The sequence below is a fragment of the Helicoverpa zea genome, chromosome 4 (genome assembly GCF_022581195.2).
Source record: "Helicoverpa zea isolate HzStark_Cry1AcR chromosome 4, ilHelZeax1.1, whole genome shotgun sequence".
NCBI lineage: Eukaryota > Metazoa > Arthropoda > Insecta > Lepidoptera > Noctuidae > Helicoverpa > Helicoverpa zea.
In genome coordinates, this window is record NC_061455.1 from 11,294,855 (window position 1) to 11,311,683 (window position 16,829).

The 16,829-nt window shown below is 37.9% G+C and overlaps 1 protein-coding gene across 1 annotated transcript; it reads left to right on the top strand.

Annotated features, from left to right (window-relative positions):
• The first annotated feature begins 474 nt into the window (after positions 1 to 474).
• LOC124630130 (malate dehydrogenase-like) lies at positions 475 to 4,940 on the top strand. The gene is made up of 7 exons (XM_047163866.1): positions 475 to 783; positions 1,117 to 1,320; positions 1,612 to 1,806; positions 2,234 to 2,431; positions 2,722 to 2,854; positions 3,102 to 3,276; positions 4,181 to 4,940. The coding sequence occupies exons 1-7, from the start codon at positions 574 to 576 to the stop codon at positions 4,338 to 4,340; spliced, it is 1,275 nt and encodes a 424-aa protein (XP_047019822.1). The 5' UTR covers positions 475 to 573; the 3' UTR covers positions 4,341 to 4,940.
• Positions 4,941 to 16,829: the final 11,889 nt, after the last annotated feature.

The window sequence follows — 16,829 nt, forward strand, 5'->3', positions numbered from 1 at the left end:
AAAATGTAAGAGCGCGGCGCGGTGCGGCGCCGCGACCCTTAGGCTCTAGACAGACGGACTGCATTTCAACTGCAAGCCAACTGCAAATTTCTATTGCAGTCGTGTCAACTGCATTCAAACTGCCCTTGAACTTCATTTTACAGTTGAAATGCAGTTCGTCTGTCTAGAGCCTTAGGTACCTACTATTTGAAGTTAACACATACACATAGAAAGTAAACTAAAAATAATCATATTTAAAAAACAAGATTCGAAGAAATTGGTAAATGGTTTTTACCAAATTGATAGAATATGCGAGGCATCTCCCTTCTTTCCCCGGCGCCTCGATCCTGGTCGTAGAGAGTAGTAAAACTGAAAGAAAACTCTTTCTTTAAATACTCAAAATCTAATTTCTCTATGACCGATGACTTCTGCTGTCCAACACAATTCAGTACAGGAAAATGTCAGTGTAACAAACAATGCAAGAATAAAATCAAAATTTATAGTCAAAAATATATTTGATGTTAGTGATCGTTCAAGAACTGATGAGAAGACGAAGAGATCTTTAGCATACCGTTTTCTTTTTCAAATAATAAAATGTCACGCCCAACGAATATCTTAGGGCGGATTTTCATGCCTGGTACATTTTCAAAAGCGAGGTTGGGGTTTCCATCAGGTAGAGTATATAGGAGAAGTCAGGAGCAGCCAAGGCGTGGTTATCAGAACTTCGTGCTATCTGATACTCTAAAGAAGATTGAGATGGAGTGCGAGAGATTCTGTCCCGTTCCCCGGGTCCCTCCGCAGAAGGTCTGTGGTTGATAAATGATAGTCTGCTTGTAGTTATATTGAATGATGTAGGACTGTTTACATTTATCGTGTGGTTTCGCAAAGGTTCAAGTTTCAAAATCAGCACTTGGTACACCAGGTACCTATAGTTAGTCCTACGTTGATGTACTGAACAATCATATATTTTTTATATGGTACTGAACATTGAATTTACAGTAGTAGCTTAAGAACAATAACACGGAAAGTCGCCGAACACTAATAAATAGATACTAGATCTCAATGAATCAGTCCAGCTTAGGACTATTTGCAACAGTCAATCTTATCAAAGGAAACCCAGCTTCCCCCATTTTCTAGGTAACAGTAGTGGGCGCTGGAAGCGACGTGGGCCGCATCGCGTGCCTCTTCCTCAAGCAGCAGAAGATCATTCGCACACTCGCCATGTATGACGAGTTCGCGGAGCGCGGAGTGCTCGGCGTGGCCAACGACTTAGCTCACATAGACACCAGCACAGAGGTCGAAGCTTACCAAGGTCGCATGTTCCTCAAAGACGCATTACTAGTAAGTACCTGTTATTGCTATCAGCACAGATAGCTAATTTAGGTAGTTAGGTATCTACCACTGATTAAGTTTATCGTGCTTATCGGTAATTTCATCTCTTATTGCAGTGCTACTTCAAAAGATAACACTGTTATTTAATATGATATCTACCTATTAGAGTATTAAGAATTTTCTAATTACCACCATTTTTTCAAGATCTGTTATCGCGTGAGAGTAGAAATTATGGTAGTTTTTTTTTATAGCAAAGCCTCACCAACTTACAATAGACTGCTGTATCTTTCTCCTTCGTAGGAAGCTGATGTAGTCCTGATCTGCGGCGGGGCGTACCTCCTGCCTCCTTGCTGTAACACCTGGGACCGGCATCTGTTCTTCCAGAACATGCAGCATGTGCGCACTGCGACCCTCGCCATCGCGCAGTTCTGTCCCCACGCTATAGTGGCAGTCCAGACCCCGCCCGTTGACTGCAACTTCGCTCTGTGCCTTCATGTGAGTTGAAAGAATCTTGGGTATGCGCGTCATGAAATGAAAAACTCCTGAAAAAACACTAGCCAATTTTTGGTTAATGGTGTTACATTTGGTATTCTTTGGAGAATCTTTTTGACTGTACCTACGTGAACGGAATGTATAGAAGTACTTAAATCACGTGTATCATTATGTTTATCTGTCCATGACTCCAAAATTCGGCATCTAAAGGCAAAGTCTTATGTGATAAAACCTACGCATGTCGCTTTATGATGCAGCTTTAGGTATCTACTTATCTTAGGCATGTTAACCTACAAGGCTACAACAAAAATGGGTTACACGCTGAATGCTGATATAAAATTAACCCAGAAAAGAACTTTCAAAGGCCATCTCATTGCATTAATATGGCGCAGTAATTTCTAAGCTAAGCTAGGTATATTTTCATGCTCAGACCCTAAAGATGTCGCGAGTGTACGACAGAAGACGAGTCCTAGGCGTGAATGCCATCAATGCCATGCGCGCCAATCAGCTGTTTTGTGCCATCACGGGCGCTGACCCCAGCAGCAGCAACTTGCCAGTAGTTTGTGGCACGGGCAAATGCACCAGGGTCCCCGTATTCTCAGCTGGTAAAGCTAGCAACTTCCCACAAGTAAGTTGAGTTTAAAATTGTATGATCGTGGTTCGTATCATTTAGGTAGTGCAGATTGTTAACAGAGGTGAACATTGAAATCTTCACGTTTATAAAATCAATCAAATTAATCTTGTGTTTATAATTCAAATACCTAATTCATCTCAATCAATCATGATGGATTTCGAACAACGCGGAGGGCTAAGTAGCAGAAGCTCTATTTTTATTATCCCTCGAACAATATGCTTAGCTCATTTATACAGAAAAATAAAGGTAGAAATTCACAATCCTGCAATTTTGTTTTCTCCCAGTCGCAGACAGATTGCTTGACGCGTCTGGTCCGTGAGGCCGACGAGATCATCTGCAAGGTGAAGAGTAACAACGAGCAGGGACACTTGTCTATCGGCTTCTCGACTGCCAGATTTGTTGTTAACCTAATGAAAGGTATTCTTTTTCCTTATTTTATACTATGCATACGATCTTTATAACACTGTTTGACGAAATCCTTCCGCATTTTAGTGGTGCGTAAATGTTTCTTACTCCAAAAAAAAAACTTTCCGATTGGGTCCACTCTTCCCTTCCGGTTCAATAACTGTCAAAAGTTTTCTGCTCGAGAAATTCAGCTAAAACTCTCAACCAAAATGTGCCAGCATATAATTACCATTGAAAACTTTATTTTGTAATGACCCAGGTTTATTTGAGAAGCCGACGTTCATCGACAGCGCTCTAGTTGAGCAGGATGACCCTAAGAAGTGCTACGACATGCAGTATTGCGCGACTCCAGTCACTGTCAGTAAGGGTGGGATTGTGGAGTATGCGGTACCCCAACTCAACGAGTCCGAGAAGAGACTGCTTGAAGATAGCAGGTTAGTTAGCCCTTTACGTTTAGCCTGATTCTTGGATTACACTAAGGTACAAAAGGCAGTAGGTTATTGAAATCGGAAGATAAAGAACATCGAAAATATAATAATATATGGATCGGCAATTGTGATTGTGGAAGGGTTTTGCCTTATCGAAACTTTCATAGTTGAAAAGTTTGGTTGAGTAACCTCCTGGAAAATTGTGGAAAACCAAGATTAAATTATCGCAATTTTAGATACCTACCTATATCAAATGTCTATTTTTCGATGCAATCAATCGCATTGTAATCCGTTATAACGGGCTCTTGACCGATCAATTACACACATCGTTACACACAAGCCAGAGATAAATTGTAACTATCTTAATATTGCAATGAATACTGACCATCAATTATTATATTAGTGACAGTACCTATAATTTGCACTTTTTATCACTTAAGTTAGGCACAATACATGCAATAATAAACAGTTATACCTACAAGAAATATCTGGAAAATACAAGTTTTGGTATCAGTGATATATTGCAAATTAAACAAAGGACTATCGAATGTAAAACCCGGACTATGGACCTACTCATTTAATCCACATGATTTTTGACAGAATAAGTACCTCGATACTCATACACTGCAAATTTTATTATTGTCATCAGTTTTCATAAAGTAATTTATTTATTTATTTTATTTACGAATTCTTGTACACACACATAATAAAGAAAGACGACAGGTAACAAAGGTCCCTAATGCTTATTTCTAAAGAAATCTGGAAAGGAAAATGAGAATAAAAGGGATGTAGATAGTGTTTAAAAAGAGTGAAATGAAAGAAAACAGCTGTATACTGTATAGTATATTATACCTACATAAACAATATGTACATAATTAAGTTAAAGTTGCTTATGTATGTTTTGTCATAGATGCGATCTAGAGGACATGTTGAACATGGGTCGCTGCTACGCGTGCGGTGACGAGTATCTCGTGCACCCTTGCAAGTTCAAGTGTCCCGGCGGAGTATGTTGCTGCAAGGGCTGTCAGGTCTGCAAGCCTTGCAAGAATAAAGCTAAAGAGGCGTCATAACTGATTTATAATTGTAGTTACTTGTCTACTGGAGAAACGCTACAGTTTGAAAGAAGAACATATACGGATGTCCGAATTTTAACCTATTTTTTAGTAGCTCCCAGAAACTAATGCTACGGTCTCTTGTCTTCTGCAACATTATCTTGAAGATCAAGATTAATTTTTTGGTCGGTGGATGTCGAAATCAAAAATAAGCAAAATGTTAAATGCATATGCAAAATACCTAGGTACATTGTCCCTCGTCAATATTTTCTATTTTGTGAACAATTATCTCTTACGATATTTGACTATGTTTTCGATTGAGTGTCAACAGTAACACGTTTGAGCGCGAATTCGATGCAGTTCTTAATACAATAACTTTTCGATACAGTTTTGATTTTGTATAGTTTTGATTGAGAATAACATAACGGAAATATCGTCGTCGAAACTGTAAAAATTGAAAGTGGCCTAGTTTTTTTTACCAAAATATTGTGAAATTAAATATTAACTTCTTTGAAATGCGACTGAAATCATGTTATAAAAATAGAATAATTTCAACCAAAGTCATGAAGCATAGATACAACAAATGTAAACGTAAACAATAAATGAGTGTAAAAAATATGTTGTATTATTTATTTCAAATTATTACATAGGTATAATTAAAAAAAAAAGCCCTTACTGACGCCATAGAGTAGGTACTAAATAGGTATTTGTAATTTAGAGGTAGGTACAGGCAGTTTATCGAATGTTGTCCATGTGCCTATTCAAAATATAAATAAAATATGATCAATCAAAGACTTTAAAAGGTTCAATTATAGGTAGTTGGTTATATAAGTCCAAGAAATAGTGAGAACGTTGCTTTTTCACACACATTTTTCAACCTGTGTGTCGACCGTTAACCTTACGAGTTATTTCATCGTAGCACTTATGTCTATCTCATTAAGGCACTAATTCACTCTCTACATTACTGCCTAATTTCTACAATCATGTGTAAAGGCACGTTTTTACCAACATGGTCCTATTTAAAAACATCAGGCCACGTTTCAGAGTCACGTGAAACGAAACGCTTTGAATCCAAGTTTCTCTGCACGAGTGTCTGGTATGCGTAGACTTTACAAGTAATTCTTTCACGTGAATCAATGACTTTATATGGCTTCTTTGTAGATATAAGGGTAGAATTTGCTGGAAGAGTTTTGAGCGTAGTCAGGAGATATATTTCAGCGTAGATTAGAGAGGAATTAGGTACCTACTTATAGTTTCAGGTACATTTCCTCACCATGGCCCGTCGCGTCGTGTGCGCATAGTCATTAGGAAGAAACAAAGGGGCTTTTATTTTGTAAATGTCTGTTACTCATGATTTACCACATACCTACAAAAAGTTGTGGGTACATAAATAAGTATGATCACGTTGTTTTTTGCATATTCTTACCAACAATCAAATACAATGTGAAAAAGAACTTATGTTAGTTTAATAAACTAAATATGAAAACTATATCCGTGGCTTCAAACCGAAGAGTTAATGTGGCAAGGGAAAAGCAAGATTTCGTCATCTTCCTCGGCAAAGCCAGCTCTGGTCACGTTGTTCGTCATATGCGAACTCTTTTATTAATTAGCTTTACTGGGCAAAAGAGTATTTGACTGTTAATTCGAATGTAACTCATATTAACGGTCGAATACTCTTTTCTTATGTGATGGAATTTTATTTACATACATAGGTAATAAATTATGCCTACAAGTAATGAATAAGGGACTGAACAATGTGAATTAATTATGCCTACAAGTAATGAATAAGGGACTGAACAATGTGAATTAATTAGGTAGATATAGATTTGCGATTTAAAGATAAGTAAATAGTTTAATTGCATTGTAGGTATTCTACCAAGGTTTATTTTGCCTAAAACTTATCGTATGTTTTAACTTGACATGCAGACGGATAATACATTTTTATCTGCCGTCTACTAACGACACGTGTAACGTCAAAGGGTGTCAAGACTTTCGCAGTCCAGATAAAAATGTGCAATAATTTTAAACAGCAGTATTTAGACATTGATATCTTTAGATAGTGTTTTGTTTACATTAATAGTTTGATAAAGAAAGGATTTAAGGCTCGAGCAGACCGGATGCGTATGCGTAACCACGCGCGTAGTCACGCGCGTAGTTACGGCGTAACCATGAGTTGTAATGTATGGAAATGTATGAGACAGGCCACACCGCTTGCGTAACGACGCGCGTGTCTACGTTACGCAAGCGGTGTGGCCTGTCTCATACATTTCCATACATTACAACTCATGGTTACGCCGTAACTACGCGCGTGACTACGCGCGTGGTTACGCATACGCATCCGGTCTGCCCGAGCCTTTACGGCGTAACCATGAGTTGTAATGTATGGAAATGTATGAGACAGGCCACACCGCTTGCGTAACGACGCGCGTGTCTACGTTACGCAAGCGGTGGGGCCTGTCTCATACATTTCCATACATTACAACTCATGGTTACGCCGTAACTACGCGCGTGACTACGCGCGTGGTTACGCATACGCATCCGGTCTGCTCGAGCCTTTATTGTGAAATATTGGCTAAACATTACCGAAAAGTTTTTCGTTAGCTTTCAGTCTAACGATGAATTTCATAAAGCTTTCTATCTCTGGATTTACTTACTAGAGATAGGATTTTGACTACAAATTTTACTACAATGAAGTACCTAGGCGGAGTAAATGTTTAAGTAAAGGTACCTTTCTAGAACCTAAAGCTAACTGCCGTAAACAGTGACGATTCGACAAATGACGACGAACGAGAGAGATGATACTGCAGTCATACGCATTTCCTCGAATATCTTAAAATGATATCAATTAATCTTCCAATATTAGGTCGTAAATCTCACCTTATCAAACACAGCTTTAAATACATATATGTAAACATTCTTTGTAATTAAATTAGTATTATAGGTATTTCAGCCTAAGCCGACCGAAGGCCAATGCACTTTTTATATGCTACTGTTTACTGATAGTATTATATAGGCATTGTTCTTTTGGTAATTACTGATAGGTAGATACTTAGGTACGCTTCATGTGTAAGACCGTTCACCTATACTTAAACTAATTTGAAAAGATAAACTGTAAACTAATCTTCTATGCGTCAGAGACTTGTCTTGATTATGATTATATTTATTGAGAGTCATGATATTGTAAGATATAAATAAATAAGATATGTAATTGATTAAGAATCTCGGATTTAAAACGATAGAGGCAAGAATTAAGTCTTGCTACAAAGGCTCTTTGGAACAAAAAGACACCAAAATGAACTATGCTCTTTTCTATGTGGTTTATATTAGGTACATGATCTGGGAAAATATAGCTGTAAAAATAAGTAAGTATTTTTATGAATTTGTGAACCATAGTTGCAAAATACTATCGGTAAGTTTTGCATGATAACTGGCAATTAAGTATAACTGGGTAAGTACTTTATATGCTCCTATAAAAGAAAATTACCTTACATGGGTACGTACTAGATCAAATGGATGTAATCAAGCTAAAGCTTCTGCCCACACATTTATTACAGAAGGAGCGGGGAGATTAAATAGATTGCCAATTTGTAGTCGGCCGTCAGAAAGGTCAGGTGCGTTGTATGTTTGTACTCTGTCGGGAAAATTCGGAAAACACATGAATGTGAATGAACTTCATAACTATATCGGGGTTGCGGGATTGTTCGAAAATTATCGCAGCCCTGGCTCAACAAGGACCTTAAAAAGGGACATTTCAATGAGTTAGGAGTCTGATACTCTCACAATCTTGAAATGACCTATCCCGCTGTGGGGCTGTCCCACCAAAACAAGTGTATTTAAATCTAATTCTACTCTGTGATTTTGCGTAAAAGAGTACGCGCGCAGGGTTCGTGCCGATAATATGAATTAAAACCTCCTACTTGCTACTAGGTGGATGTAAAATAATGAAAATAAAAAGCGATTAATAAATTAGATGCTTTCCTAAACTTCTTAGATGATGTAAAACTATTAGTAGTTTACCAGCTTACCATAATCACGTTAACCTAACACCCGCATAATAAAATTAAACGTCTACGTTATCATGGCAAAATCCCGGAAGATAGAATTGCGTAGAACGGAACGTTCGCGGCCATAGCTGTGAACTTGAACGCGGCCTTGTATGGGGGAAGGTCGCGGGGGCAAGGCCTCCCCCTCTTAGGGGATTATCCTTCCACGTGAAACTAAAGGGAGTGTCCAAGTCAAATCCAGAAATCTTACGTTACATAATAGGAAGAATCTTGTATGTTTGAGATTTGATTATCACAACTTTCCAACTGCAGACGAGAAGTAACTTCATAAGTATAAATTATCTGACGAATATTTTTGACAGCTTTTGTAAAGAAAATACATATGTGAAACGATAGACAGAAGGTAACTGATGATTGTAAGTTCAGCCCTTAATCTTTAGTATCACTCAATCCAATTCAAATCCTTAAATACATAACTGACTGTCATCATAAGTTTAATAAAAATGATGTAAAATTAAAGATTCTATGAAATAAATTCTACGCCTGCGTAGACGCAGCTACAAATATTCGTAGACCAGCCTGTACTACGCCGTTTGAGTGCGCTATGCACGGAATTAGTGCTAAAGGTTCAATACAAAAGGCAAAATTACATGTTTTCCCAAAAATTCGAAGAAAAAGATTAGATAGGTTAATTAGTTTCGTTCTTTTTTAAATTGTGGTTTTATCAATATACCGTTGTTTTCAACTTCTCACGTCTTTTTGCTACGATATTTATGCTACGACGAATATAATTTAAACCTATTAGGTGCATATTGCTTGATATTTCGAATAGTAAAGAAATTGTATCTTATGGCTTAATACTCTTCTTCTTTTAAACGTTTATCCCGTCTTGTGACAGGGTCCGCTATGGTTCACTACTGGTGCTATCTTAAGATCTAGAAGATAAAATATATAAATAGTAACTAGGTATTTAATATCATTGCCTAATTATATTGAAAGCATATTTACTTACAACAGTTTTCTCTATGGCAGAAGGAAGTGGAATCTCTTCCACTACAAAATGTGCGCGAACAATTTTGGACATATCTCGGCATTTATCATCAGCCTTTTTTCAATTTCCCACTGGGCATTAGCCATCTCTCACACAGAGAAGGATTGAGCGATAACCACCACGCTTGCGCAAACCTTATTGGTATCTCGCTATTATAATGCTGCAAATCGCTGTCGCTTATGTTATGTACCGTACCCTAGGATGGCAGCTACAGCGAGCGGCTTTCAATGTCACAGTCAGGATCGATCTGCTCACGGCCAGCTCTCATCTCGCTGTATATCATATAGATTCCGTTTCAGGGTTAACTGGGAAGAGGGTGTGAAGGCGTACAATTATTGAGTTCGACGTTCTGATTTTTATTGTTCTTCTTGAGACGAAGAAAGACTGACTTAGGATTTTTGTTTTTAAGTCAATCTATGTAGTAGCATTATTAGACTGATTTACAAGCCTCGGTTGTTTGATCAAGAAACTTTTTGTAGGAAGATAATCTTTCGAAGATGTATAAAAACTATAAAAATATTTGGTGGTGTTTAATAAAAGCTGTTAATTTGCTAAACTTATTATTCATTTGTGAATGACATGGGGTCGGCCAGTTTTTACTAGGAAAGTCTTATCTGACCCCAGGAGCCTTAATTTGTTATGGGCGTCATTTAGTTGGATTTATCAAATTGGCGTAAGGGACATTGATACCTTTTGTAACAAAACCTTATAAATGCGATACCTAATTGTTTTATTCTAGAACAAAAGAGGCCAATCCCTCTGTAAGTACCTAGTACTTGTCTTGAACAATAGAAGCCGTATGAATGTTTTTGTCCTACTAATATCAGACGAAAAGGGTTGCTGTTGTGTGGGTAACGTTTGTGATCGATATTGGACTGCCTTAGGCTTTTCTGCAAGACGTACCTACGCTTAAATGGAAAGTATAAATGAATAATAACCACTCCGAATCCCTCTTTATGAACCAGAGTCTTATAAAAGTACCGGCTAGTGCTAGTTATGTACCATCATTTTGAACTAGTTCTTTTCTCTGACCATTTAGACCCTGAAACCAGAGACATGATGGGAGATTCGATGATCTATGTAATAATTAATCGTCAATATTTTCATCATATGACTATTTTTAAAGACCCGTTATGTCATTGCTTGTGACAAATACATCATATTTACAGATTGATTTACAGTGAGAAACGATAAGCAGTAAATTATTATGTATTCGTGTGAAGTGCACATAAGTTCATTCTGTTGTTGTACACAGAAGTCAGCATGGTAACAGTGCATGACATAAATATAGCAGATATTATGTTATTGCGCTAATAAGTAAATGTTTATAAACATGACTTTATTATTATCTTAGGAAACTATGTGGAAAGGCGAACTTGTCAGTACTGTACTTAAAAATATTTTGAGACGATTCTTGAACTAGGTAGGTACTGTAGCGCGTAGCTAGCTCCAGGATCTTCGAGATTTTCTTAAATAAAAATCTTCAGTAACTTTTAATCTTAATTTATTGGTAATATATGTCAGTTATACCTTTTTATTTAATTTCCTATAATCTATGCAAAGTCTCCAAGTTTGATAAGGTAGGTAGATACTAAAACGTCTGGAGATGCATAAGCACTATTTGATTCACTTAAAATACTGTTCCCCAACATATCTTCGATTTGTGAGGTTATAATTTCCAACTGTTCAGGGGAAACTCCTAATGGAGGTCAATGAACCGGTTACCCGGGACCTAAGATTTAGGGACCGGGAAACTATCTTCTATTTGAATGAAAAATCTTCTTCAACTTTGTGTTGTTTAGCCCGGCTGCAGACATTCGGTTTCCGGATACGGTTTCCTGATCAGGAATTCAGATTCGGGATTCCGTGTCACTAGCGCACACATTCGGTTTTTTTTCATTCGGAATTTACATGGCCAGTACGTAAAGAGGAACCATATTGAAGGCACGACATCATGGACTATGACGAATTGATTGCTGTTGCACTTTTTCTGGCGCTAAACAAGAAAAAGAGGAAACGACGTTACTGGGTACACCCGTCGAATGCTCAAAGATTATATCCGAAAGTCAATTCTATGTTAAAACAGCTAAATTACGAGCATACCCAGAAGAATTATTTATTAAGTATTATAGAAAGTCCATTAAATCCTTTGATGAACTTCATAAATGTCTTTACTAACAATAATGGATTGTATTATCTGAATAAAAATTGATTATTATTATTATAAAGGCATAGATATGAGAGAAATAAAAAAAAATCATTATTTTTGGGTGTTTATTTATGTAAATATGTGTACGTTTGTTAATTGTTCAATAAACAGGATTTTTTTGTAATAATATTCAATAAAAAAATAAAAACATATATAAAAAGCCAGTCACAGGCGGGCTCCGAATGCTCTGATACACGTCCATTCGGAACAGGGCTACCTTGATTCAGAGTGAAAATTTCCGTATGTATGCGGCGGTCGAACCAAATTGTTCGCGAGCGCTGCGTTCGGAATGACGTCATTAGGTTTTATTCCGTTCTGAGTACCCGAACGCACGGAGAATACGAATTTTAAACCGAATGTCAGGTTTTTTTCCGTCCGGAAAAAGTAAGAACGTGTGCGTGTGCGTCTTGTGAACATTTTGTATGAAAAAGAGCATTTCGGTTTCCGAATCTGAATTCCTGATCAGGAAACCGTATCCGGAAACCGGATGTCTGCGGCCGGGCTTATTTGACGGGCTCGGTGACAGAACTGACAAAAAACCAAATCTCTAAATTTTTTTTTAAAGAATTTCATTTAAATTGCTATCCAGCCAGTATTAAACAAAAACTATTAGGTATTATAAAGTGTACAGTCCTCCTCCTCCGAGCCTTTTCCCAACTATGTTGGAGTCGGCTTCCAGTCTAACCGGATTCAGCTGAACCTAAACTGGAGCTGAAGCTGAATATAAAGCCTGTACAATATCTACTTATAAAAAATCGTGATTTTTATTATGATTGTTATTGTAGCGTATGCTTGAAGAAATGGCTAATTTTGAATTAAGCACTGAATTTTGTATGAAGCGAAGCCACGAGCCACAGGGAATGTTGTAGATTGAAGACAGGCTAAAGATCATAATCATTTAGCTAATTAGTCGATAAATTATAATTACACACGATAATTCTAATTATTTCAAACATTTACGTATCTATGCAATGATAATAATTCTTAAGTAATACCTGATTATGTAGTGGGCATTTTTTTCTAATCTTTGATTAAGGGAGCTTTTCTTATTAGGAATTTTCCTATACAGATATAGAATATTGGTATTACTTATATCCTATTAAGTTTTTACCAGTAACTAAATATTCCTACATACCTTTTGTTACTTACGTAAGAACACGGAAGTAAGATAAAGGTGATGGTGATGAATTATTAATGTAAATTTCGAGATTCTATAGAATTTACTTCATTAAAAGTAATTATTCTACGATTTTACTCCTCAATGTATCACCTCCTCGTCCACAAACGTGTATATGTAAAAGCTACTACTTACAAGGTTTATGAAAAGAAGTTTAAATAAAAAATGGCTTCCGCAATATTATCCTGGTATTTACCTAACATACCTACCTAGATTTGTAGACAGTTACAGGTAGAAGCACTTATATATTTTAGGAAAAGTAGATAAATGAGGCTTAGGATTACGAAACCGAATTATTACAATGAGATAAGAAGAATCACTTCTACATATATTTAAACTGTGACTTAGTTCTATTTCTTTAGGTGCTAACGTTCGTCCGATTATTGATATGCACGTGTGTTGATAAATTAATCTTGCCCCTAGAGTACCTAGGTACCTATTCAGTTGTTATTGTATTATAATAACGATATTCTCTTGGGACCTAGGTCGAAGCAATCGATATGAAGAACTGATTTATAGGTACCGAATGCCATTGTTATGGTATGCATTGTAGGCAACTTGTATCTATTTTAAACTTCATTTCATATTTTCAGTACCTATATAAAATAGGAATATTTTATTACTGTGTGAAAATACTGGAAAATACACATCTGGACCAAGAATGTTGGAGTGGAGGTTAGATCGGGCCCCTACAATTTTGAACCAAGAATGAAAGAAATCATATTCACGAAATGTCAACTCAACCAAAAAGGCCGGTTCCATAAATAGGTGCTGGCCAGTAATAATTACCTGGACTTTTGCAACGCGATTGTCAATGTTGACGCGTCTATTTTGGCGGGATTTGTTAATTATTTGTAACTAGCTTCTGCCCGCGACTTCGTACGCGGATAAAGTCCCTTATGCCAGCGACTACGGGGTCAGCAAAATCAAAGATCTGAATCGTCTGATATTGAATTTTAAGGGCCCGTTGACTTGAAAACAACGGAATACGCATAGCCATTAGAAACGTTCCATATATTTAATTTTTGTACTTCAACGGCAAAAGCACAGCAGACTAAACAAAACGCTGAGAACTGAACCGCAAAAGACGTGACCATACGGATAAAAGTAGTGATTCTAATAAGTCCGCATTTAAGTTGTGTGTGGCAAAAATATTACACGTATTAGATTAATTAATACGTTAAAAAACATTAAATGTTACTAAGATGACAAAGTCGTGGTGACTTAGTGGAAGTCGTGGTGGTTTAGTGGGTAGAGAACCAATCTCTCAAGTATGAGCGTACGTCTTTGATTCCAGGTCTGGCAAGTACCTGCCAATGCAACTTTTCTAAGTTCGTATGTACTTTCTACGTATATTTTGGATACCAATGACCGTTATTTGGAGGGGATGTTAAACTGTAGGTTCCGGCTGTCATTGAACATTCTTGGCAGTCGTTATGGGTAGTCAGATGCCAGTAAGTCTGACCAGTTTTACCAAGGGGTATTGGGTTGAGCGGGTAACTGGGTTGTGGAGCTCAGATAGGCAGTCGCTCCTTGTAAAACACTGGTACTCAGTCGCATCGTGACTGGAAGTCGACTCTAACATATTTGGGACAAAGGCTCTTGAGATAATAACGACAATAATAATGAGATATAAGCACCGCAGGACATCTGAGGCTGATGACGGGGAGTAGCGACCCCGGTGGGCTATATATACTGAGTTCTCCAGGGAGAGTATACTGAACCCCATCTCCGGCCGGTCGGAGTGAACCATAACGGGGGTTAGGTAGGTCTCACGCCTCTGGCTTGGCTTGGCCGTCCAGAGTGGAGTCGCTAGAGCAGGGTTAGTAGCAATGCTCGGAGGATAGGTGCCTCGTGGTAAGTGACCCACAGGGAGCGCGTAATCTGCGTTTAAAATCCGCCGAGGTATCCTCACACTTCAGCCGCTCATGTCCCTGTTGCCCTCTTGTTGCTATTCAGTGACTGATTTCCGGAGGCCCAGTAAGTGAGCTAGCGAGTCTCCACCTGCCATTTTTACCATTTCACCATTTTTACATGTATCTAATACATTGTCATCGGCACGTGCCATAGTTCCCGTAGTTTCCCCATTCCTAGTTCATTAGCATCCCATCACAATAGCCCAAGTAGTTTTCATCAACAGTTAGCAATGGTATAGCACAGAACCGGGGATTGTCTTTTTTTTAACGACGTCCACCGGGGATTGTCCTTGGGTTCATTTCTATAGTGTATAAAGGAATAATCGTCGGTTTTGTTTCACCATTTCATTAAAGTTGTCTCAAAAGGGCTTCAGCGTGGCTTCGGCCCCACGTTTGCCTCCCAAAAATTCGGAACTCTGTAGTCCCGAGGTCTGGAAGAGACATACAAAATAATAATGAGATATAACGCAACAAATTCGGAGAGTGGGGGCTCGTGACGCCACGTCTAGGTATGTAAAATTTGTACTAAGCAGTGACTTAACACAAAATAAATTCAAGCGTGTTATATCTTCGTTATTATTTGTTTGTGAGAAGGAGAAAAGAAAAAATATGTGTCCTTTATTTTAGGATTATCTAAAGGGGTCTACACACCAAAGCCGCTGACCCGGCGGCACAGCCCGGTGGCTTAGTGCCGGCGGGTTAACCCGGCGGCTTCAGAATGTCCAAGCCGAACGACTTTGCCGGCGGCAATGCCGGCGGCACGACTGCCGCGGCATGTGGTGTTCTAGTAATTGTCAAATACTCTATGAAAGCCGGCGGGCAACTGACTGAGTGAGTGGAGAGGGATGCCGTCGGCATCGGCATGCTGCCCCGCCAGCTTGCCCGCGCGGGCGCAAGCCGGCGGCATGATTGTACAAAATACGGCCGGCGGGTTGGGCCGCCGGGCTGTGCCGCCGGCGTCAGCGGCTTTGGTGTGTAGACACCTTAAAAGACGGACTAATTCCTTTTTTTGATTCACCATACCACCTATTTCATAACATTCATTTCTTTACATTTCAAGTGTAGTATTGCTCTTGAAGTTCCACATCAGGTGTTCCAGATCTTCGATGTATATACGTCAATAGAGAGTGCTTATCAGGTTGAACCACTTTTGCTAAAATGTCATACCTCTATATGCTATAGTCTAGCTGGGCTCCTGGCGTTCCACATCAGGTGTTTTACATCTTCAATTTTTTAAGTCAATAGAAAGTGCTTATCAAATTGAACAACTTTTGCTAAAACGTCATACCTGTATATGGTACAGAGAAGCTGGGCTCTTGGGGTTCCACATCAGGTGTTCCAGATCTTAAAACTTATTATCTCAGCTGAAAATGCTCATCATATGAAACAATTTTTGCCATGGCACCATTTTTGTATCTCTTATAGTTTTGTTGGTCTGTTGGTGTTCTGCATCAGGTCTTCAAGTTTCGAAGATAAATTATAGCCTATATGTTGACCAGGCTTAATACTGATACAACAAAGAAAAAATCATTGAACTCCGTTCAGTAGTTCCGAAGATTAGCGTGTACAAACAAACAGACATACAGACATACAGACATACAGACATACAGACATACAGACATACAGACATACAGACAGAATTTTTTTTTTGGATTTGTGCTCCATTACTGTTTCTAAACCCCACCCAATTATTATTTTTTAAATATATTCAATGTACAGACACAGTTTTTTTACAGATTTATTATATGTATAGATGAATACGAGAGGTTAGTTTTCGAAGTAATAATTTTTGTTGTTGTTAAACGATAAAAAAAATTAAGGGTTTTTGGTAAATTAAGGGTATGATGCACGTATAAAGTGATGATTTATGGACATCTAGGAAAATGAAAATATATCAAGAATACTACTTAGTACCAACTTGGGTACGTATTATGTGAAGTGGGATGTAAGTATCAATACATGTTTAATACAACGTAATAATTTTGGTTATTTTTAGTAAAAAATATTTTACGGAAAATTAATCACAATACCTATCTGATATTAATGACTGCATGAATAGTTTATAGAGCCATATTAGCATTTCATGAAATATTACGACATATTTTTGCATGTATTGACTTAATAAATCTCCAGTATCTAAGTATAGAATA

What these genes read in the sequence shown, in the direction of transcription:
- LOC124630130 (XM_047163866.1), top strand. Translation starts at nt 574, where the DNA reads ATGTCACGCCCAACGAATATCTTAGGGCGGATTTTCATGCCTGGTACA. An exon ending in ACTTCGCTCTGTGCCTTCAT is followed by an intron (nt 1,807 to 2,233) that starts GTGAGTTGAAAG and finishes TTTCATGCTCAG; the next exon opens with ACCCTAAAGATGTCGCGAGT. An exon ending in AGACTGCTTGAAGATAGCAG is followed by an intron (nt 3,277 to 4,180) that starts GTTAGTTAGCCC and finishes GTTTTGTCATAG; the next exon opens with ATGCGATCTAGAGGACATGT.